This window comes from Chinchilla lanigera, unplaced genomic scaffold (assembly GCF_000276665.1).
Source record: "Chinchilla lanigera isolate Chin_1 unplaced genomic scaffold, ChiLan1.0 scaffold00075, whole genome shotgun sequence".
Taxonomy (NCBI): Eukaryota; Metazoa; Chordata; class Mammalia; order Rodentia; family Chinchillidae; genus Chinchilla; species Chinchilla lanigera.
This window is the reverse complement of record NW_004955476.1, coordinates 7,066,156-7,090,954: the sequence shown is the minus strand read 5'-3', so window position 1 is coordinate 7,090,954 and position 24,799 is coordinate 7,066,156. Positions and strand designations below refer to the sequence as shown.

Here is a 24,799-nt window from a genome sequence, read left to right as displayed (position 1 = left end):
TCTATATGCATGCTAAGCTCCCAATTTTAAAAAGTTTTTTGCATTATTGTTAATTTTTTTTCTTACTAGCGATTAAGAACCTAATATTGTTTATTTTCAGTCAACTTTAATTTTTCAATGCAATCTAATTTTTCTAGCAGTCTGTCATCTATAACTCTTAGGTAGAACTTTTGTATACCTGAATGTGAACCTAATTTAGGTTTTTGGCTTTCATGCATTTTATTACAAATAAATTGAAAAGAAAACTGTTTCCATTCCCAACACCCAAATCCTACCCTCCATTCTTTTGTTCTGTAGGGCTTTTCACAGCTGAAATAATAATCTAGTCATAAGCCATTATTTCGTGTGTAAGCGAACTGAAGTATAACTTGGTAAAGGCATTTTTAAGGTCATAGGATGCTGGCAAAGACTGACAAAGACTCAGCTCTTCTGACTTCCACACTCGTGCTGATTTCTCTGTACCCTGTCACATGTCTGCTTTTTAGCAACTTCTGTCATTTGTTGCCTCTTCCTAACTGTGACTGACTCCCCCGTGTCAGGCTGCTGCATTTGGTCTGTGTGCGTCTGATACTATCCCGTCGTAATGCACTCTCTCCTGGTAACCCTGGTCATGGAGCACCAGTGTGCAGTGCCTTCTCGCCTCATGAAGGCTGCGTTGGGCTTCACCAGGCTGGGCGCGGCTGGCACTTGGCGCTTCCCAAGGGTGGGCCTCCACTCAGTGTGCTGTGCTTCAGCCATTACTAGCCCGCCTGGAGTCTTTCGAACAGATTCTGCTCTGTCATCCGAGTAAGTCAGACTCAATTATAAGCTTGGTTTCCGAAGATGGCCAAGTAGCCAAGGCCTGAGAATAATTCAAGAAAATAAAGGAAAATTACCCAACAATATTTATAAAAAGGAAGATTTTAGGGGAATAGAGGAGAGGAATATTTGACAAACGTATTTACACGATTACATGATACCTTGTCATGAACTTAATTCTTTCCAAGATTCTAATCTCAGGATTCATTCCTTTCATTCTGGGTAAAACTGAATTTTTGATCTAGAATCTTGGAACTAGTTTTGTAACCAGAGCCATAGAAAGAATTAAATTCATTAACTGAGGTACCACTTTATAATTGTTTGACTTTTCCAACTGGAAAGAAAGGATCATCTCACCCAGCTCCTAAATTTTAGTGAAGTGAGCTGATCTTCATAAAGGCCATATATTTTACTTACGCCAGCATTTCTTTTAATGCCAAGTCTACCCCTAAAAATCACATAACTCGGACCAGTGCTCTGAACTTGTCATTCTGCTTTCATAGAAAGAATTTTTCTAAAATACATACTGTATTCCTTAAAGTGTTAAAATGAATTATGTAGATAAATCCTTTCATTAGTGTATCTCAAGACAATTGGTTAGCATCGTTTTCAGTCATCATCCTGTTACTGATAAAGTATTTTGAAGAGAAAAGGAAACAACTAAGCTTTTAGAGAATTTGCTCAACTGAATTGGAAGAGAGACTTAGACTGAAAAGCTAAAATGGATTATAGGAATTTTTCTGAGAGGAAGTTTCCAGACATAGCTCTCAATGCTGGCTCAGTTACTCAAAATATCCCCCTAAAATCATTCTTTTTCATTATACAAAGTAAAATTTCCCACGTAAAGATGGCAGAAAATGTTACTAAATTATCATTCCTACTTCAGTGTGGTCACTTAGCCAGTATTTTCTGTACTTAAGGCCTACTAGGTTTGAGGAAAGAAATGTAATTTTAGGTTGTAACTTTAAGGACAGGTGATGCTATAAAGATGAGGTTTAAGAAAATAGCAGCATGCGAGACTTTTTTGGCAATATTTAACAATTTGCTTTTGCCTAGGGTGATGCTAATAATAAGAGTGGGCGTGGGCAAGTAACTCCAGATGCTAAACTGATCTGACATGGTCCGTGTCCTGGGGGTGAACCTTAACATTCTAGTGTAGAGAGACGCTATTGATAAAGTAAATGAATGAAATTGTTCCTGACCAATGCTATGATGGTATTTCAGGGCAGAGAGTGTGCACTGGGAAATAATGCCCCCCCATAACTGTGGGCTTAAATGGTGCAAGTGCCATATCAGTAAACGCAGACCCTAAGAATGTATTTTCACAACATTGTGAACAAGATGAATGCACTAAGAAGTAACATTTCTTGGCGCAGCGCCTGCATGGCAAGCATAAGGTCGTGAGTTCGATTCCCGGTACCGGAAAAAAAAAAAAAAAGTAACATTTCTTCTGAGTTCCTAATATTCAGTTTCTAAAGAAACTTCAAACCTTATCTTGCTGCTAAGTTATAGATTACCTATACTAGAACTCTTACTTTCAAAATTGTTTGCAAACGTGTTTTATCTATATAAAAAAATAAAACTACCTGCACCAATATGGAATAACTTTTATTAAACAAATAGGATTTTAATATGCTTAAAAGAATCTAAAATATATTTTGTATTGTTTTCCCTAGGAACTCAGTAAAGAGCTTCACGTTCACCACTTACACCTCCAGAATAAAGATTTGAAAGCACAAATTAGACATATGATCGACCTCGCTTGCCTGCAAGAGCAGCAGCACAGGCAGACTGAGGCGTAAGTACATGGATTTACCTGTCCTACAGAGTTTAAGGCTAGACCAAAGTACCCAAAACATGGAAGTTTACTTTTCCATTGCCAGAAAATTTGAGTTTTATGTATATGGGATGCATTATTTCCCAGTGTCTGCCAGTAACAGAAAATCCACAGTAGGAAAACTCTGAGAATATACAAGATGTGGTTCTTCCACAGTGACTAATTTTTTAAAGCATTTTTCTTTAAAATTTTGTTATTTTTACTTAATGCATGCAGCATAATAAAATTTCTAAGAATTCTTATCCAGTGAAGCAGTTCTGATTAACATTAATTTAATTTTTATGTAGATAATTATTAATTATTCATAATTCTAGAATGATTTTGTTATTATTAAAATAAAGTTGCTAAATATCCAGGGTCCCGATTTTTATGTGATGCTCTTTCCTACTCTTTCTAATAGCTCAGTAGTAACATCTCTATCATGTAATTTCAAAAAACAAAATTTTTTTTAAAGTGTGGCTTAACAGTTTTTCATCACTCAGATAAATCAGTCAACTTCTTAGGCATCACTTTGATGCTCAATGAAAGTGAGAAATTTGTTTCTCTACAGACTTCTTTCCACGCCTTAAGTTTACTCTGTTCTACTGGCATTCTCAAATAACTGCTGATTAATTTTCTGTACTTTTGACTTATAAGTATAGCAGTTTTTAAAAAAGAAGACAAGAGTTTCTGTGGGTGGAAGCTCACACCACTCTGCTGCCCATATGCTATCTGTACCTCCTGGAGCAGACATTAAACATTCATCCACTAGCACCCAGACTACCTGCAGGAGTTCCAGACACACAGCAAACATAACTTACTTTAACCACCCTGTATTTACTATATCAGACACATAGATTAAGGTATTTAGGATAACTTTCTACTTTAAAATGGGAACAAAAGGGGCCCATGCACTCACTAATGTAGAAAATTGGTGACCAGGGCATCACAGAGACAGCGTGGCATAATGGGAAGACCATGAGTTTGGTATCAGTCTGAACTCTCGCTTCTGTGAGCAGTGCAGAGATCGTATAAGCTGGCCAAGCCTTCTTTCCTTGTATATAAATAGATAGTAATACAAACGTACAGTGCCTGTGCCACGGGCTCCTAATGGGTCTGTGAGTTACTGGCCTCAAGATTCCTCATGTGATTGTACTTAAAGCTATGAGCTATTACAGCAGGAGGACACAAAGTCAACTCAGCACAGGGAAAAAGAGACAGGCTGGGCTCAACATTTTGAGAATCTTGCTTCAGCAGAGTCAAAGCTTGTCTTAATTGAGCCTTCAGAAGTTACAGCAACACATGGGAAATGCTGTTTACCTTGGGAGATCTTTCAGGACTTAGTGCTGTGAGTTTTTGAATAAGCACCCTCTGCCTGGCATTACCAAATCCTAAACTTTTCTGAAGGAAATGGCACAGAGCCTGTTGTGGTTTGTGTCTAGATGTTCCCCCAAAGCCTCATGCAGTAATAGGACTTTTTCAGAAGTGGCTGAATCTAGAGTGTGTGATGCTAGGATGGAGGGTGTGTGATTACTAAATCGGTCCTTCGTCTGTTAGCCTCTGTCTCAGTGAACCCGAGCTGAGCCCTTTGAAGATCCTCGAGTTCTTTGCATCTGCCTTTGTAGAAGTTAGGACTTTCAGTGGAGTTCCAGCTGTCTGGCGCAAACATTTTGTCAGGTGTATACTGTACAGCGACCTAATACATGGACAGATACCGTCATTGCTATTGACTGTCGGGCATGTGAAAGATTTTGAGGCAGAACCAAGAATTTGAAGCCTGAAATACTCCTTATACACAATATTCTTGTCCAGATCTTTCCTCTTTGATGCCCACTCTGAAAACCACTCCTTTTAGGTCACGTAAGGAGCATTGGGTTTTGTTGTTGTGTGTGTTTTAAAGTTTTATACTTAAAATGCAAGACTTTTCACTTGAAAGTAGTGTATAAAGGGTGAATGAAATGTACAGTGAATGTCTACACTTTCTAAACTTATTCCAGTAAAAGACAGTGCCATGAATCTCCCTCGGAATACTACCCCTTACTTTGAACACTTATTCTGTAGTTCTTGCCACTTTCTAAAGCAGTTCTTGAAGCCCCCTTTCATGGGTGCCTTTACAAGGTGTATTCAAAAATACAGCGAATGTTTCTGCTGAGTGTCGTCCACCAGGAAGGCAGGCTCATAAAAACATCACTGTATATACTCATCCACCTCATTCACCAGATCGAGTACCAGACAGTTTCTGGCTCTGCGCCAAACTGAAAATGCCTATGCAAAACAAGCGTTTTGAATTGACTCCAGATATGGAGGCAGCCGGGACGGCACAACGAAAGACACTCAGGAAAGAGGGCTCCAGAGCTGCTCCAGAAAGTGGCGAGAACAACAGAATATGAAGACTACTCCAGAATAGGGCTGGTTCTTGCAATCCCTGTTGAGAGTGTTTCTAGTGTGTACTTAACGTGTTAAGCTTGTAGAGGTGTCTCACTGAAATAACATTTTCTAAAATAAAACATACAGGAAATCATTTCAATGATATGCTAATGTTATGGGTGTAACATAAAAGAACTGTAAATAATATATTTAAAAATCAGTGTTTGTCTCTCATTTCTTATCTTCTGTATAACAGAGTACTGAATGCTTTACTTCCAAGCCTAAGGAGACAGTATTGCACACTGAAAGAGGCTGGCTTGTCAAATGCTGCTTTTGAATCTGACTTCAAAGAAATTGAACATTTGGTAGAAAGGAAAAAAGTGGTGGTTTGGGCAGATCAGACTACTGAACCTCCCAACCAAAAGGATCTGCCAGGGATTTCTGTTCTGATGACCTTTCCACAGCTTGTGCCTGTTCAGTCTATTCCTTGTAAGTATGGCTTGCATTTTATTAACTAAACAGTAGCATTATGTCTGAAGAAATTCTTTTATATGTCAGTCTGCAGAACAGGTAATTCGCAATATACTCGGCTATTTTCCGAGAATTAATATGGAAAGTAGCTTCAGAGTCATTTCAGTTGACACGTGTCTTTGCAGGATCTAAGATCAGGGATACAGTCATCTTCAAAACAGCTCTGGCAGGAAAGCCCTTGTACCCGTTTTTGATGAAACAGCTTTTCTTCCCATCTCTCTTTAAGATTTATCCTCTGTCGAAGATTAAATCATATAATGGTGTATTTTATAATACATACTGTGTTCTTGAGATGACTAACGATTTAGATTTTCTTTTTTTCTTTTGGCACGTCATTTTCTAGCTCTTTAAGAAGTATATGTGGAGTATGTTAATTGCAAAGCTAACATCTATAATCATGGTTAAAAGTAATTCAAATGGTGTAGAAAATAAGAAGTAAAGTGCACTATTTGGCTCTCCTCAGAGCCCTAATCTTATATGCTGTCTTTGAGATAACTAATGTTAAGTTTATCAATCTCTGACTTGTGGTGTAGGTGTGTGAATGAGAGACACAAGGAGAGAGAAGTATCTTTCAGTTTTTTGGCTGGTTTTCACATAAACATTAACATGTTATACTCTGGTCTGTAACTTTTCATTTATTTAGTTCATTATGAACATGTTTAGCCTACTTATCTGATGTACTTAGCCTCTCTTTTTTTAAGTTTTAAGAATCCAAGAAATGGATGAACCATACTTTACGTAACCTATGTTCTATTAGTAAACAGTGCAGCAAAGAATATACCTGTGTGTTCATATTTGTACGTGTGTAGCAGATTCCTAGAAACTAATTTACCGGGTTGGAGGAGATTTTTTTTAATTCATCTTCTATCAAACTCGTCTCTAAGAACAAGGATGCTATAGGTTCAGAATACCTACTCCAAATATCAGAAATCTGAAATGCTCTAAAACTTGAAACTGAGCACTGATATAAGACAAGACTATTTTGGATTTTTTGAGCATCTAATATCTTTGGATTAAGGAGGCTCAACCAGTAAAGTCTATGCAAATATTCCACAGTTTAAAGAAAAATTAAAAATCTGAAATAACGCTAGTCCCACATATACTAGAGTGCGTGAGAATACCTGTTCATCTTTATCTAGACTCTGATAATGATAGCACTAATGGTAACATATAATCTCAAAATTGATAGCTCTTAGATTACTGGCAGTATTATTTCATCTTCTGCTACACATCTTTTGTTATCTTAAGTTGGTGAGATTGTCTTGCTTGTTTTGGATTTTTGTGTTTGTGTGGTTTTGGCTGGATACTCAATTCTGGCTAGATACCATAAGTTGGTTGATTTGATAATGCTTTACCTGTATTTGTTCTGGTGTGTCAGTACTTTAACTGTATTACATTTTAAACTTTTATAATCTCAAATTTGTCTCTGTATCCCACTGTGAAGTGTCCTAGGGTGTGGCCTCCCACAGCCGCTTGTCCCCTCTGCCTCGAGTGTGGCTGACCCTTCCTCCCACCCTCTGGCATCCACAAGCACTCAGGAGCCACAGCTGTGGTTGCAGCAACGACTGCCCTGAGCCTCCACCTCCCTCCTGACACTTCCGCTCTCCGCAGGCTTGTTAGCAAGACAGGGCCTCCAACGGGTGCTTTGTGTGTTGTGTACACTCTAGTTGCCTTCGCAGGAGATGTTGGTCAGCGTTAACTACATCTTTATTAATAGCAGAAAGCTCTATATTATATATTAAGGTGATAGGGAGGTTGGATACATTCCATTAATATAATATTTTCTCTTTAATAAAACATTGTCATTTGACTTGATCTAGTTGAGACATTTAGAAAGTGAATTTTTTTTTTTCAGATTCTCCTCTACCTTTGGGGCCTAATTCTTTCTTTATAATGCGTTCAAGATGTTGGAAAGGAAATAGGGTTTTAGCACCAACACTGAGAAATACTGGCCACCTGCTATTTGATGGTCATTATTCCTTATTTAAAAATCCATATCTCATGTACATTGTCATTATATAGACTATACTTGTCAGCAATAAAACCTTTATTTACCTCTAAAAGGAAAGACATGTTGCATTTTATAAATAAGTACTTTCTTTTGGGAACATTTAGAGGGTGACTTTTGGCTTTATTATGTTGAATTTTTGGCTGGTTATTTTACAGTTTTGTTAAAATGATATCATAGCTTATTTGCTTGTATGTCTTGTCCATTCCATGAAGTACATATGCTGTGTGTATTATGAATAGACTCAAAGAAGAATAACAAGAAAGATTCACATGAGTGAGCCTGTAAACACTGTTTCTAGTCTTAGAATTAAAGTAGTAATAGAAAAAAGCGTACACAGCACAGTTCATGTTTGCATTTCTAAAGATGTGAAGCAATAGCCAGATAGTAGTGTTGCTAAAATTTTTATTTACTAGGATATAGGAATGTTTTACTTGTTTGAGGGTCTGTGTTTTTTCCTGTTGCCCACCCTTCATTTGAACATCCTCTGGTATAATTGTCTTCTGAAAAAATTATGGCTTACATACTGTGGCTTAAGTATGAGGATATCTATTTATTTCCTCATCAATATCGAGTTTCTCCTGTGTGCTGGACACGATGCGGAGGATTATGCCACAGTACAATGCAGACTCTCCCGACCTCCATTCAACTTACGTTCTAGTGGAGGAAAAAGTAAGTATAATAAATGAAACAGTCTTAGAATGTGGTATATGCTGTGTGAAAGAAGTAAAGGAAGCTGAGAGGGGAGCAAGGAGGGGAATTCACTGCTTCTCACAGGGTGGTGAGTAGCATCCATCTCCCTAGTAAAGCGTGGAGGAGCGCATGTAGTCAGCCCTGTGGATATCAGGGGGAGAATCTTTCCAGGAGGGGAAATAAGCAGTGTTCAAAATCTCTACCACAGGGATTTGCCTGGCATATTCAAAGGGTTGCTAAGAAGGCATGTGGCTGTTCAAAAAGACAGTAGGAAAGGTGGGGACTATGGAAATAGAGGGGGAAGGCAGGTCAGGGACAGCCTTCCAGGTATGTGCAGTGAAGTCAGTGAGAGGGCAGAGTCCAGGGTTTTTTTACTGGTTGGATTGGGTTGGATTTAGTTGTTTTTTTGAGGCAAGGTCTCGCTATGTAGTGCAGGCTGGTCTTGAAGTCATTATGTAGCCCAGGCTTGGCTTAGACTCATGGTGAGCCTCCTGCCTCAGCCTCCTGAGTGTGGGGATCACAGGCCTCCATCACCACACACAGCTCCAATGTATTTTGGAAGTAGAACCAGCAGGATTTGCTGACATTGGCTTTAGAGTAGAAGAGAGTTTTGAGACTGCTAAGATTTTTGAGATGGACATCTAAAAGAAAGGACTGGCCGTAAACAAGATGGGGAACACCAGGTGAGATGGTTTGCAGAATGGAGAGGGCAGGAAAACGAGGAGTTCAGTTTCGGCATGTTACAGCTGTCTGAGATACATCCAAGTGGAGACCTCATGTAGGCAGCTAAGAATCTGCCATTCAGGAGAGAAGTCTAAGTGAAACTCAGGACTTGAGGGATGGTAACATTTAGGTGATATTTAAAGCCTTAGGACTAGATGAGAGCACTGTGGAATGTTAACTCTTCCCTGTAATACACATGGTGCAAGTATACCCTTCCTGTAAATGTTATCATTTCCTCCTAACTAGATCTGAAGTGTCCATGTTAGTGCTGAAGTTTTCAAACTGCCATGTAATAAAACTTACTTTTCTCCGTGCTTTAGGAGAAAAGCATTCCTCAAAAGACCTTCTATAAATTTTAAATTTTCCCCTGCATTTTCTAATTTATTTTGGTAAAAGATGACAAGCAAGAATCTAACTTTTTTTTCTAAGCGCCCGTCACACTTGGGTGTGTGTTTCCATACTTGCACACACCTCACCCCTGCAGCACCCTTACACTTACACACAGCATGGCGGCACCTTGCTCGGGTCACAGACTTGATGCCTTCCACCACTCTTGGCACAAACCAAGTGGGACGATAACTGAGTCAATTCATGCTACGTTCAGCGTTGACCTTATAAGAAATTTGATTTGTTCTCATCCAGTTTGGTTCGCGACCAGAACCATGGAAAGAATTAAATTTATGAGCTGAGGCAGCACTATAGTCATGTAATTGTGTTTTTTGAACTTCAGTTCTATGCTTTTGACTATTTGTCTCTCTGGGGCTAGGAGTCAATATTTTAGTACCACATACATTGTAGTATTTTTTGATCTGTAGCAGAGCTAGTACTCTTTAATTATTCTTAGTTTTTAAAATATTCTTTGGTATACCTACTAAATAAACTCTAGAAATATCCTTATTAATAAACTTCTATTAGTTATTGAGGAAAAATCCAAATTTTTGTTTTGTCCGTTTTAATACTTTGCCAGTATCACAATTTTGGGGTGGATGTTTATGTTGCATGTCTACTGACCTAGGGTAAAACATGCACCCATTTTGGTTCTAGAAAACCGAAAGCTCACTCAGTGCTGGGCAGGATGCGGGTGCCATCAGCAAGTTTATTTATGGAACTGATAAAATTTCTGACATTAAATAAAAAGTCAAGATTTCCTCATTATCCATCTGGAAACTCACATTTAGTAATATTTCTGTCTCTAACCTTTCCTTTTTTTAAAAGTTTTGCAGCCCATGTCAGTGGTATCTTAAAAGCACAATAAAAGATCCTAGTAGAAACCAGCCTGTTATAGTACAGATATTCTTATTGAACATAGAGTTCTGACTGAATATAGAGTTTAAATTTTCCCTCAAATTACTCAAAGATAAGGAAAAGTCATGTTTTAAAAAAATAGGTAAGCTCTGTTCTACTACTTCATGTAACAAATATAAATCGTCCACATTTTTTCATACTCGGCAACGAAATGGAATCATTACCAATAGTTTAAGTCATGCTAATGGCCCTAGATACATTTCATGTGACCCTTACTCCCTACATACATAAGCCAGTGTTCAGTTACTCATCTGCAACTGCAAATATTGCTGTAAATTAAAGGCTTTTCCCCTTGTACCTTTTTTCTTCTGAAGTAAGTTTGAATACATACTGGGAAATGAAACTGAGCAGGAAACATGATCTCTGCTATTTCCCGCAGAGGCAAATATCAAAAGGTTATGGTTGGTTTATTACTCATGAAGTGCGGGACTTTTTTTAAGGGACTACAACGATTTTCTAATCGGTGTTCCCTTTCGTAATGTTCTGTGTGTAGCTGATACTGTGGGCACTGGCATTGCTGCTATAAAAGCCAGAGCGCCGGCACAAGTGCACTGCAAGAGCCTGTTCGGCCAACTTGCTGCTGCCTTGTGCTTGCGTATCCTTCACATAGTTACAATTCTTTCACCTGTATCTTTTCCAACTGTGAGTTCCATGAGTCACAAGGCTGTTAGAAAGAATCCAGATTTATGATTAGTTCAGTAATTGTATCAATCATTTGCAGCCCAGAAGTGTTTATTGAAATGCATATATTAATACTTGATTTCACCTTACAACTTTGCCACCTAATTTTGATCTATAATAGTTTCCAAAAATACCTCCTTGCATGCATATTAACAGGAGTGCTGGCAAAAGAGAAACGCTTGCCATCCTTTGGACCTGGCTTCGATTAGATCTAATCTCATTCATCACTGCCTGCCTGTCATGAGCCCTCCTTCGCAGCCTGTGACTCATGTTTGCTAAATACTGCATTTCGCCTTTTACGCTAATGTACAGCTCTAAATCTTTTAACATTTGCAGTCTTAAGCTTTTGATAAATGAGTTCCTCTGGGTAAAATCATTCCGAACACATGATGTGGCACATCAAAAGATGACCTCAAAAGGCCTGTCCATTTTTTATTAGAGGGATTGTAAACTCATTAGTGATAAATTATCTAGTCACTTTATTTAAAGGAACCATCTGTGAAATAGTCAGAATAAAAAATAAATGTAGAGCCCCTTACATTATGAAACCACATGAATTGTCAGTCAGTAGTTGTGTCTTAGAGATTTACGTGAAACGAAGAGGGAGAAAAGAATGGTGTTTATTTCAATTTTTTATGACATTTTGAGAAAATTCAAAGAAGTGAGAAATTGGAGTGACGTCTAAACTGGCCTCTGTTCTTGTCGCCTCTCCTCACCAGTTGGACCTCTGCACTGCCACCGATATCTTCCTCCTCGGGTGCAGTGTATTTAGGGGGCCCTTCGAGGGTTTGCCCGGTCAGAGTCGGGCGGCGGGCACAGCAGCCGGCCCCACCCCGCCCTGCAGAGTCCCTGAGCAGCTTTCCCATGCGTGAGTGTGGCCTGCCTGACGTGTACTCCTCCACGTGCTGTGTCTGCTTCTTCATGCTGCTGTTGCAGCGCCTTACCTTTCTCTCTTACCTTTCCTCTCGCCGACACACTTTAACTCTTTTTTTAAAGGGAATTAAAAAAAATTTTAAAAGCATTAAAACTGATACAGAATTTCAAAGATGATAGGAAAATTAAAAGATTTCAAAGATGATAGGATATTAATAATGGTTGTTATATTACATTTAGTTATCTTCAAAGTAGTTGTTCAGATTACCAGGTACAGGCTTGCAAAACTGATCAAAAAATTAAGCATTAACTGTTCCTTTCAATAAACCAATAGAAATTAGTAGCACCCTGTCTTAGCTGTATAACTTTATTGATAGCTGGAAACATTCATTTCTGGGTTTGGCCCCTTTCGGTAATGTTTTAAATGTTATTTGGGCAATAAATGTTTAACCGTACTTTGAGAATAAGTCAAGCCAATAAAAATAAGATATTTTTCATTAACTTGTGTTAATATTTTGTTTTAATAGCCTCCTGGACTTTTTCTTTCTAAGTGTATGTATGTAGTTTGCTTTCTTTTAAAAAATAAAAACAGTAAGATCTGTTATACCTATAGCTCAAAACTAGCCTTTTTTTTTTTTACTCAACCACTTGTTGGGACACACTTACCTATTAATAAATATGAATGTAAGTCATTTTTAATAGATGCATATTTATTTAATCCCCTACTAACAAACATTTATTTTGTTTTCACTTTATTGCTCTTAAAAGCTGCACCCCAGTACACATCTGTTTGTATTTATTTTGCAGCTTGTCTAATTATTTCCTTAGGCTAGGTCCCTAGAGGTAGAATGTCCACATCAAGGACTATGTACATTTTTAAAGCACTTGGTATTGTCACATTACATCCCCGTATCTGTTATAACTTGTACAGTCCCATCATAAATGGGTAATGATAGTGAGCATTTTGTCCTGTGCTCTTAGTCTAATTATAATTACTTCTGAGCCACCTGTTCATTTCCTTTCCTGGTTTTTCACTTATCTCTTTTCTTACTAATTTTATAGCACTACTTTTCTCAGCTAGACAGACTGACACACAGGTACAAAGACATGGTTGCGTATACGTGCATGAGTGCTGGAGCCTTTGCCCAGCGATGCTACGTGCTGGAGATTGGACCCTGGCCTAGCACATGCTCAGATGTTTAGCTGTTACGTAACCCAGCCATAAGTCACAAAGGTATCCATATGTAATCCGCTTATTTTCTTTTCTAATCACAGTAGTCAGATGATAGCATCTCATTGGGGGAAGAAGCACTATGTTACCATCTACTCACATTTGGGGGTCTGTGAAGTGAGTATGATTTGTGTGGGTCATTATGTTAATCATGTATGTCACTACTTTGTGTGACTCGGTTTACCTGACTGACCTCCGGGTAAATGAGCAGTAAACTGGAAGACAGGAGATGCTACTTCAACTGCGCCACCCACAAATGTGATTGATATTACCCCTTTGAGCGTGTCATTTTTTGGCAGTAAACAAACTGTAAATTAAGAAGTATAAATTCCCCCTAAGGTCACCCAATACTGAATTTTCGTTCTGTGGGGGAGGTTGTTGCCACTGCGGCTCTCTTGCTGTGGAGTTCCTCAGTGGTTAGATGCCCTTTTAAAGTGGGGAGCCCGCCTGGTGACTGTAGCACTCCTGTGAGGCAGGACTCTTACAAAGTTGGCACGGGGTTGTATTACTTGGTTCTTTTCGCTCCTACACAACATTTGTACCTTGAAGGGGATTTTTTCTCCTATATAGGGCTGAAGTAACAATCAGGCATTTGGTTTAGAATTATTTGGACGTGATTTGTCATTTTCAGTGCGCTAATTCAAGGACATTTCTTATTATGAGAACCATTTAAATGTAAAAATATACCAATATTGCTTCAAACTACTCCTAAGAAAATGGACGTAAAACAGTATTTCTGTTTTCTATAGAAATGTTTGCTGATACCTCAGCAGTCTTCCAGTATTTACCCAGTGTTTCTCTGTACTATGTTGTACTGCTATTTCTGGACTCATCTGTGTGTAAATGCTATTTCTATGTGTGAGAAAGATTTAGCTTACTACCTTATTTCTTCTGTCTTGGCCTAGTTAATTACTTTAGCAGAATCAGGTAAAAAGTAATATGTGTCTTTTTATACATTAATGTTATATGTATAAATATGTGTAACAATTCTAATTTACATTTAAGAAAATTTTTATAATAAAAATTATTTTTAAATCTTTTAAAATTATGAAAATATCAACATTCCTTAGTAACATTTTTAGGAAGATAGACATGAAAAAACTTTTTTTTTCTAGAAACAATTCAGTCTTCAGCCAAGTCTATGGGATACACTTCTTAGAAAAAAATGAAATATTTGAAGCATATAAATATTGGAATAGATTACATTCACAGGTAGACATTTTGCTTAGAGAAGAATATAACCAATAAATACATTTTTATATATTTCCCTTAAGGGACAAGTATATGCAGTCAATTTATCAAAGGGTTTTCTTTACATTTACTTCTTTATCAGACACTCCTGTATTTCATTATCAAAGTAAAAATGCCTGTGTTGCTTTCATTACACTAGTATTAAAATACTAGAAATTTGAAAGAAATAGGAAATGGCAAATGCGTATCTAAATTTTCTCTACTTCTTTACCAGGCATTTAACCAGGCACCAAATATTTATTCATAATTTGATGTAACCACTAAGCAAGTGTAATTTAGTAAGTCAGGAAAAATTAATTCTATTTTTATTATAGCTTCCGTTGATTTTGTCTTGTGTTTAAGGTGTGGCGCACGCTTCCCCAGCTCCTGGGTATTAAACCCGGGGCCTCGTGCATGCTAGGCAAGCACTCTACTGCTGCGCAGCATCCAGCCCTTAAACACATACTTTGTGTGCACAGTACTCCTGAAACACAAGCGCCGGTACGCTCACACTGCAGTGCCTGTAACGTTTAGAAGCTGGACTATTAATAATGAAAATGTTCGTGTTCTTTGTCTAATCACTGCCGCACTATTGTTACAGTTAATTTAAAATTGGTTTTAATAGAAGTCTTTTTAGAAGCCTCTAGAACTTGAGCATCCCAGCAAAATGTTTTTGCCTGTGTGTGTCTCTGGTAAGCAAGCTTTTTAAAGTAGGGTGTTTAGCCATAATGCAGAAACAGATTAATGGGACACTAACCAAACTACCCAAAAGTGTACGTTTTTAATTTGGTGGACGATCCCTTAGAGCATCCTGTAGATCTTTTTAAATATTTCCTGAGCTAGTAATGGATAAGCATTATAAAGGGCAGGGCAGGACCCATAGACAAAGCTTTGCTAATAGTGTTCTCCAGCAAATTTAGGGAAGCCTACCACTGTCGGTATCTAGCTCTTTTTCATTTTATATTTCGCTTAAAAAGAACTTGATGCTTCACTTAGGGGCTCTATAAAGCCAGCTCCCAGGATTTTCAGAGAACTGGGGCAGGAATCCGCATATGTCCATTGTTTAAGTAATTATTTAATCCCCCCAAGTGTACAACTTGTCCAGAAAGCAAAATTGGGTCTTCACACAGAGTGAGGCCAGGCCTGCGGTGGCGGTCGGCGGTCAGCACAGCAGGGAGGGAATCTGGCCCGCCTGCTTCCCGCCTGGTGCCCTTTCAGCCCCTTCTGTGTCAGCGCTGCCCCAGACTTTCCGAAGGTCCCTCGCCCTCCAGGCCCTCGAAGGCCTGACAAACCTGCTTCTTACTACTGGCTTCGTACCCACCCCCTCCTCCAACATTGCTCCTGGGTTTTTTGTTTTGTTTTATATGTTGTGATTTGTAATTTTCTGGAAGCAATATAGATTTATTATATAAAACAAATTTTCTCAGCTGTAATCTACCTAAGAAGTTGATGAATTTTGCCATATTTCTTTTGGACTTCTTTCCTCTGACTTTTTCTGCCTTTTTTGCTTGTGGGATTTATCTTTGTATACTTTGATTTTTTTTTCTCTCTTTCTGGTTTGTCGAAATTGAGATCATGCTGTACATAAAATTTATATGCTGCTTTATTTAACAGGCTTTTCCCATATCGTCAAATCTATGAGCAATAGTTTTAAATTACAATGCAGGTGTAAATGTTCCATGTTAAGGGCCGGGGATATAGCTCAGTGGCATAAGCACTTGCTTGGCAGGCCTGAAGTCATAAGTTCAGTTCCCAGTACAAAAAAGAAAAAATCCATGTTTTGATTCATTGTTGCCTAATTGATTTAATAGCCCAAGTGTTCAGCATTGTGGTGGTGAAGAGTAGGGCACCCTTCCCCCTGTATCGTCCTTTCACATCATACTTTCTGTTTGCTCATTGTAAGTATACTTGTGCTTACAAAAGGAAGGAAGGAAAAGCTGGGATGGCAGCACATCGTTGTAGTCCAGCAACGCAGGAGGGTGATGCAGAAGGATGACATGAGCCCACAAGTTCAAACCAGCCTAGGCTACTTAGTGAGACCCTGTCTTACTAGGAAAAAAGAATTGAGGAAAACGTGTTACTGTTTACAGATCTAACAGTGCAGGACCATGCAAAAGGAAGCAGTGTCCCAGTACTCTCAGGTAGAACTTTTCTAGGTTTGCCCAAGAGCATCTCGTGCACATGTCCTGTGTCCCACGCCCCCAGGGTTAGCATGTTCTGTCTTGTGTTCCTTTCTGCTCTGGAATAGCTGAGCTAGGACTGGGTCATGGGACATCGTAGTAGTACCACTGCTGGTCCTGAGATGTTACCTTTGTTCTGGATATGTAGTCTGAGCTCACCTTCTCTCTCCATCCTACCTACCTCCTCATGCCAGCCTTAACTTAAGGGACTTTCGTGATATCTGCCACTGTCTTCTTAATTTCCTGAGATAGCACTAAAGGATGAAGGGTAGGGATTATTATAAGTTACTCTCCGCTGTGCCTTCCTGTCTTCAATTCCTAGCTGCACAGTGCCCTTCAGAAAGTCCTGTACTGTTCTGGTAGGCAGGTGATACTCTTCTACTAGCAACACTTAACCAAGCATTCCCCTGTTTTCATCTCATGGTCGTTTTTAGAAGAATCTGGATGGAAAGCTAGATGCTCCTGCCCATGTTACCTGGCTGTCTTTCATAGAGTTAACCTTCATCTGTTGTCTCATGCTGTGGATATTTCTTAATAAGACAATGAAAAAGAAAGCCCATTTCCCATGGAGAGAAGCTCTTCAAGTATTCTTTGGCTTCCTAACTTCCTCATCTGCCAAAAAGAAAAATCATGCAGTCATTAAAAGACTGCACTTTGCATCTTCAAGCTTTGTTAAACATGTATTAAAATGCATTGACTTATTTTTAAAGAACTGAACAAGGTATTAGTGTAGCAGTTAGTCCTTTTTTTCTGAAATCATAGTATGTCTGTGTCAAAAACAGGATAAATCTATTGTAGAGATGAATATACATCATCTCTGAGTAGGAAATCACCTCTTCAAATCCCAGAGAGTTTCTGCTGCCAGTCCATGAGCATCCAACTCGAGAGGGAAGGAAGCAGTTCCCAGAACGTCTGCAGTTAGTTGGATCAGGGCTTCCGTGGAGACAGCGGGAACTTGAGCCTGGTGTGCAGAGGTGACAAGAAGGAGGTTTGTAGAACAAGGAATGGCAGAGCTAAAAGAATAACACGTGTGAGGGATTGTGGCCTCAGGGAGAGTTGTCAGTGTCTATTAACGCACCCGTGTAGAATTAATAGTCAGCCCTCCACCTCCTCAGACTCATCAACCTTGGATCAGAAATATTTGGGGAGAGAAAGTGTATCAGTACTAAACATGGACAGGCGACTGTTGGTGGTGGTTTAATCTGTATAGTATTGTTTTAGGAACTCTAAGTACTTAATCTAGAGAGATGAGTTAAAGTACATGGAAGAATTCGCAGAGGTCATGTACAAATATTACCCAATTTTATATTTAAGAGACTTGAGTGCAAGCTTTGAGACTCAAGGGCAGAGTGGGCCTAATCCCCACGAATCCCGAGGGTGCCCACGTATGACTCCCTGTGTGAGCTCTTCGTCTTTACTCCCTGTCACACATGCTTTTGTCAGTAAGCGTGTGATGGGCTTCCAGGGTGTGGTTGTAGCTGATTAATTGTCACAGCGCTGCCACTGCCACACTTATCGTCTGCCTCAGTATGTCCTGCCTGAGCTGTGCCAATAGCCTTGTTACCGATCTCCCTGTTTCCGCTTTTACCTACTCAGACTCCATCTTCCATTCAGCAAGCAAAGCAATCTTCTTCTTAAGCATCAAGCAGACCACCTCATGTTCACACTTCAGATCTTCCAGCTACTCCTTTGTACTCGGAATAAATCAAAATCCTTATCTTGTCCATAAAGCCTAAGATAAGCTGGCCCCTTTTGAGCTCTGTAGCTGCTTTTCAGTTCTGCTCTCTCTGACTTACTACACTTCAGTCACAGTAGCCTATTTTCCTGGAGCTCAGCAAAGTGATGGTCGCCTTTTAGGTCTGTGGACTTGTTATTTACTCTGCCTCTTTTCCCACATTTTTGTAGCAGTGGCTCCTTCATAACCTTTGGGGCCTGAGATCGTCAATCCCATCTTGGAACGGCCTTCCCATACCCTTCTAATCTCTCGTCATTCTGTGCCAGTCTACTTTCTAGTCTTCACAACTTACCCATCAGCCAGTTAATTTATTTGTTGTCATCCGTCTTCTCCCTTCAAAAATACAGTTTTATACCTCTTTTATTTACTGTTCTATTCCCAATACCTGCATGGCGGGAACACGGCTTAGTGAATATTAGATAATAGTGAATTCCCCCACCCATGGCCTTATGCTTGCCAGTGAACTACATCCCCACCCATGTTCATTTTTTTATTTTGAGACAGTGTCTAGCTAATCTGCCCAGACTGGCCTCGGATTCTGAATCCTCCTTTCTCAGCCTCCTGAGTAGCTGGAATTGCAGGTGTGTGCCACCATGCCCGGCATGATTCTTTAGAAGGTACAGTCATCTGTAGCTCTTGCCACAGGTTTTTTGTTTTTTTCCTTTCATAAATAAGACAAATGATCGTCCTACAGTAAAAATGGTAGAGTGACTTCTTCTTGTGAATGTGTTGATATTATTCATATTATTATCACTTACATCCCATGGGTCATAACTATTGCAAGGCAGGAGAAATGCAGTAAGCTGCAATATGTGACTGCATAAAAGTCCCAAAAAGACGATCTAGAAACAGATTGCTTCCAACTACCTCCTGTACGCCCGTGCATGGTGCACTGAGCCGGTTCCTTCAACTGGAGGAAAGGCCTGTTGTCCTCCTAAGTGGCTGCCAGTCGTCTCTATCCCAGTTTCTAGAACGCATTTTTAATTCCCTGCCCCCCTCCCCCCGTGTTGCATCCACATTGCTAGGGTATTTCAGTGATTATCTTTTCTCTAAGGGTCTCTTGTTCTGAGCCTGCAACGGTGTTGATTCCTTTCCTGTTGACTTTTCCAAGGGAACTGTGTTCTACCTCCAGTTTCTTTCTTTATCATTCTGCTCTATTGGCCCAATGATTGTGCAGTCCTAAGAGATTGTTTTCTGAAACTGAATCAGGGGAATCTAGACAACTACCCCAAAGCTGCTGTTCTGGAAATTTACTGTGCACCCTTTTCCTCTGATGGAAAACTACAGTACATCTCTTAACAGACACAGACCCGGCCTACCCATTAGTTCTTATAGCTGATGACCTCTAGTGTTCCTGACCCAATGCTCTCCAGTTGCTAGATGCCCTTAAGGTGTAGAGCTTGCCTGAAACATAGTTTATTATGTTTGTATACCCTAGGAATTACGTTCAAAATGAAATGTCAGGTGGTTAGTACATGTTTTAGGATGAAAAGAAAAGAATTAAGATGTGTTATATACATGTACCAACTCCACACAAGGAATGTAAACATGTAGTAATATAAAAGAACTAACAAGTGGAATCATTATCCTTTTATGTTAGTTACAGTGGAGTGACTGTTTAATTTTTACCTAAATCTTTAAATCATATTTTTTTGCTCTAGTCATCTCCAGAACCTTTTTTAGCAACTAGTCAGCCCTGGCTAGTGCTGCACCGGCCTTTTGCCTCTTCATATTATTTTTTTGAATTGAACAATTCAGAGGATTTTAAAAAGTGGAGAATTTTCTAGAGTTGTGTTCTGTACATGCTATATGTCTGAAGCATGTCTTCTTTCACACCCAATAAAGTAATAATATGTTTGTCCCTGTTAACCACTACATCACTGTGTTTCACCTGCAGCTTGCTCTAGGACCAGAAAGCTATAGCTGAAGATGTACCGTTGTGACATGACTATTCCTTCCACTGACAGATTGTTAGTGTGGTCATCCCGAATTCAGAGTGGAATTTGTGGTTAGATTATCCCAGAGGCCAGGTGATTATTTCTTCAGTGTCTTGTGGGAAGGTTTCCATTTTTGTGTTCTGTACGAGCTGTCAGGAAGCATTTGGTCCGTGTGGAGGGACCCTGCCCGGTCACCACCCTGAGGCGGCCCCTCTAGATATGTACAAGAGAAATGGTGACTCTGGGTGACCCTTATTCCTAAAATTTGTGGTCTGTCTTGTTCTCATTTTTTTAATGTTGTTATAAAACCTGCATTTGCAGGTAACACATGTTCTCATTTTAACAATAATTTGGTTTATATCACAGTTTACAGTCAGCTTTGCTTACCTGATCAACTGAAAATCAGACAGTATTTGAAATGTACTGTTTTAGAGATCATTGTAAGGCAGTTATTGATGGATAAATGGGAAGTAAATTACCTTTCCCATGAAAGTTATAATGTTGAGGCTGGGGATTTAGCTCAGCGGTACAGCACCTGCCTGGCAAGTGCAAGGTTGTGAGTTCGATTCCTGGCACCAGGAAACCCCCACCGACCAAAAAAAAAAAAGAGAAAGTTCTAATGCTAACAGTTGAAGCATATTTCTATTTAAGAGCTTCCCTTGAACCCTAAGTGTTTCTGTCAGCTAAGCCTAGAAAATTCCCTGTTCATAAAAACATGGTGTCGCCTTTTCACTAGGGGGTTTAGTGCCCACACTGCTTTAAGTGAGTTTGCCCAAGGTCACTAAGTGAGTCGTTGGTGAAGCCAGAAATAGAATTCATGTCTCCTGACTCCCGATTCAGTTCTCTATCCTCGATATAGTTTTCTATCCTCCATCCCCCTGCTGCCTCTCATGGGAAAAGAAGTTAATCTTCCAGCTATTAATAGCCACCAAATTGGTGGTAGCAGCAAGTGGAGAAAAGTAACTGTCTTTACACTGCAGCATTAGTATAAAAATATCTGGTAATGGAAAATTTGACAAATGTCATGTTAAAGGGAGTGGAAAATTATTTTAAGATCTAGATCTCATTTATCTAGTTCTCAGAAAAGTAAAATTCCTTAGTAGAACAGGGATGATATTTTTCTTCCTGTTTTTAAATTGTATTTCCTAGAGGGTAATTGTCAACCTAGCCATACCGCCAACTAACATAACAAGAATAATGCATATACTATTGGTGACTGATATATATGTATTTTTTTGACTTGGTTGAAAATTTGAATTGCTTTATTGAAATATGTGAAATTTATGCTGTGTAAGTTAGCATTACCATAATAAAGTGAATATAACATCAGTTGGGAATTTTACCTCATGATTTGAAAATACCGCAGAAATAATAAATTCTGGTTTCTTTGTTGAGCGGTCCACTCCAAGGTGAGGCACTTCCTGTCAGCCACCATGAGGTAAGCAGATGGGAGCTGTCAGTCACCGAGTGAGAGACAAGCACAGCGGGCTCTGAAGCACACGTGCACATACGTACTCAGTGCGCCGTGGGGAGCATTAAGAAAAGGCGTTGGAGATGTTCCTTAAGTACTTTAAATATTGAAGTATTTAAGTGTATCTAGTACTGTTGGAGTCCAAACTTAAGTTCTTTCTAACAAAACAATTTGTCTCTTAATTTGGAGCAAGGACCAAGAATTCTTTTGCTAAAAATGTCTGGATATTTTGTTCCTGTTAAGGGTTCCCAAAAGCCTTGAATGGGAAGAATGACACAGTGTTATGTTGTAGCTACAAATGTGAGAGAAGTGAGATTCATAGACGTCAGCAAATTCAAGAGAGAACTAGTTATCTGAGACCCGGATATGTAAGAAAGTAGTGGTAAAAGGAAGTAAGAAAACATGTGGGTTAGAGGGTGAATTACAGCGCCGTAGAGAATCATACACATTTCCTGGGTGGAGGAGGAAGGGAATAACACAGATGTTGGAGTGGTCGGAATGAGCCTGGAAAGCTGCAGAAGCTGGAGAAGAGGTCATCATGACTTTTGAGGAACAGGCTTTTACAGAGTGATGAGAGTTATAATGCCCAAACCCTTCCAGTTACATTCATTTACCTTTCTTATTAATCTGATTTTTGCAAATTCTGAGTGAGTATGATATGGGAGACAACCAAGCAACTAGTACGCTGAGTCAGCCATATACCATTCATCATAGCATACAGTTCTGCCCTTAGCCTGGGGTTTGACTGCTTACTGCCATTCTTTTTAAGGTGGACTACACTTTCACTCAACTAGTACTAACAGTCAGGTGATGTGCTACAGTAGGACAAATACTAACCTCCTTGCGTACAAATGCTAAGTGTGTTTCTGTTGTCTTACACTCAAGTCAAGTGTGAAAGTCGGCAGTTGCTTGTGAATTGGTAGACTTGGTTCGAAAATTGTTTTCATGATTTCTCGGTGTCTCAAGACACTGAGTAATACTTGTAAGTTGGTGTTAATATTAGGAATTTATCATTTACTTTTGTTATAAAGTTTCTGGTAAGTTAACTTTATTGAAAGGATTTTAGCATTAAACCATGTTTTCTTCCTTTCTAACTTACTTACTTTCAAATTTCTGTCTGTTGGCAGAAAAGTACATATTATTAGCAATTTTTAATGGTATTATTGCCAAATGAGGCAACAGGGTTGAAGTTCTTTATTTTATTGAACAGGCACATCTTCAGGTGAATCGAATCTGCTTCAAATTCCTCCACACAAAAGAACTCGGAGAAAATTAATGCCGTCCCCCTTAAAAGCAAAACATACGGAAAAGTCTGAAACTGTGCAGCTCAATGACTCTCTCACCAAAGAACTTCAGCCTATTTTGTATACTCCAGAGAACTATAGAAAAACTGTTCCATATCCATCTCCAGTGGCCTTGGTAAAACCAAGCCCACAGACTGCAAGCTTCCCAGCCGTCAGCTCACGTGGAAGCAGTGGTAATCCTCTGGCCACATCAGGCGAGACAGACACCCCTCTTCACTGGAGAGCAAAGCGTGGACAGGCCAGTTTGAACTCGACCTTTTCTATCTGTGAAGATGCCAGGAGTCTGAATAGTAAATTACCCGAGCAAGAATCGTTACCAAACAACAAAAACGTTTTGGAAAGGTATGAGAAGAGAATGTTTGCCAGTTCTTTTTTCTTTTTTAAACACAGCCCTTAAACTTGTCTTCCTTTTTCTTCTTTAGCGATATTTATTTCTTAGATCAAGTATGCTACCCTGATTACAAAGCAGTATTTGTCTAAGTCTTAATTATCTGAGCTTGAATCCACTGCAAGCGTTAAATTTGGTATCGAGTCACGTGACCTGCATTAAGCTGCGCGAGACTTTAGGACACAGTGTGCTCTTGTACGCTGTGGCTCCTTAACGCAGGCCAGCGCTGCAGGGCCGCCGCCCTCGCTCTTGCTCACTAACATCTCTACCAAGGGAGGTTCCCCTTTCCCCTGATTTTCATACATCTGAGGAGTGGTGGGCTGTATGTTACCTCAGCAAACGTTCATCCACATGGTCACACCTTTCTGTGCTGTGGGGAATGCAGAAATTTCTTAATAGCACGTCTGCCTATGGTATTTAAAAAGCAAAACCCTAGCACAAGTGAGGGAACTTTTATAGTAACGGACTCTGTTCTCTAGTTGTGCAATTATCTGTGCCTTTTGTCTCTGTAGTATAAACCAGAGTTACTGTCTTTGTGTTTTATTTTTCACTGTTTCGTGACAGGCTTGCCCCGCCTTCGCTCTCAACCACACACCCCATACCTGTGTCAAGCTCGATGCCGTCCTACATGGCAATGACAGCTGCCGCCAAGAAGAAACGGAAGTTAGCCAGGTACAGTCACGCCCAGTAACCTGCCTCTGCCGCGGCTTCGTACCCTCTTTCCACAGCGCTTTCACTTCTGCAGTCAGGTCGGCGGTTCACATTTAAGCACACTTGGGGTAAATGGCTGTGAAGAGGCACTGCACTTACGTTATCGCAGGGAGACTGTAAAGCCCACGTATTTCACTTGACATTTACATAAAATATTCCATCTTGTAGATTATTAAAAGTAAATTGAAAAGTCGTCTAGCTTTCAAAATGTCACTGAATTTTAAATTTTCTTCCGGTAGCAAATTTTACTCATTTAGTTATTTGTGCTTTTAAATACTACTGAACTTCTTTCATCCTAGTATTACATTTTAGTGGATTCTGACAAATGGCAAAAGTACAATGAAGTGAGGAGTCTGCTGGTTCTGGCTGTGACAGTGTAGCTACGTCAGACCGAGCCGTCCTGGTGGGTTAAGTACGGTAACGGCTGATTGGAAGTCCTGGGGAACAAACAAGGCAGCCAGGAGCCGAGGGTCTGAGGTCCCAGAGAAAGTGGCAAGCGTGCTATGGAGCACTGGGCTTCTCCACCTCTCTTTTGCATTCATGGCATGCAGGCAAGCAGCAGCTGGAAGTTCAGAATTCTCAGCACTCACTGAGCTAGGGAAACAAAATCATTTGTGTAGCCCCTGTCTTCAGAGTTTGCCAGTTTCTACACTATGGACTAAGCAGCTCAGAAACCAGCCTGAAGGTAGCTGCCGAGAGATACGATGCAAAGCAGCGTTTTGACATGCTGTTGGGGCTGAGCTACAAAACTTGCAGTTGGCAAGCATAACAAAAAAGAGGCTCTATCAAACAGCGAGCAGTTCACCTGAGACCCTCG

General features: G+C 39.7%; 1 protein-coding gene across 1 annotated transcript in view; it reads left to right on the top strand.

Annotated features, from left to right (window-relative positions):
• Positions 1-24,799, top strand: part of Kif18a (kinesin family member 18A) — a 58,815-nt gene that overhangs the window by 26,542 nt on the left and 7,474 nt on the right. Inside the window, exons 12-15 of the mRNA XM_005401755.2 lie at positions 2,475-2,596; positions 5,238-5,470; positions 22,790-23,225; positions 23,836-23,943. Coding sequence (XP_005401812.1) covers positions 2,475-2,596; positions 5,238-5,470; positions 22,790-23,225; positions 23,836-23,943 — 899 coding nt within the window. The remainder of the gene's footprint in view (positions 1-2,474; positions 2,597-5,237; positions 5,471-22,789; positions 23,226-23,835; positions 23,944-24,799) is intronic.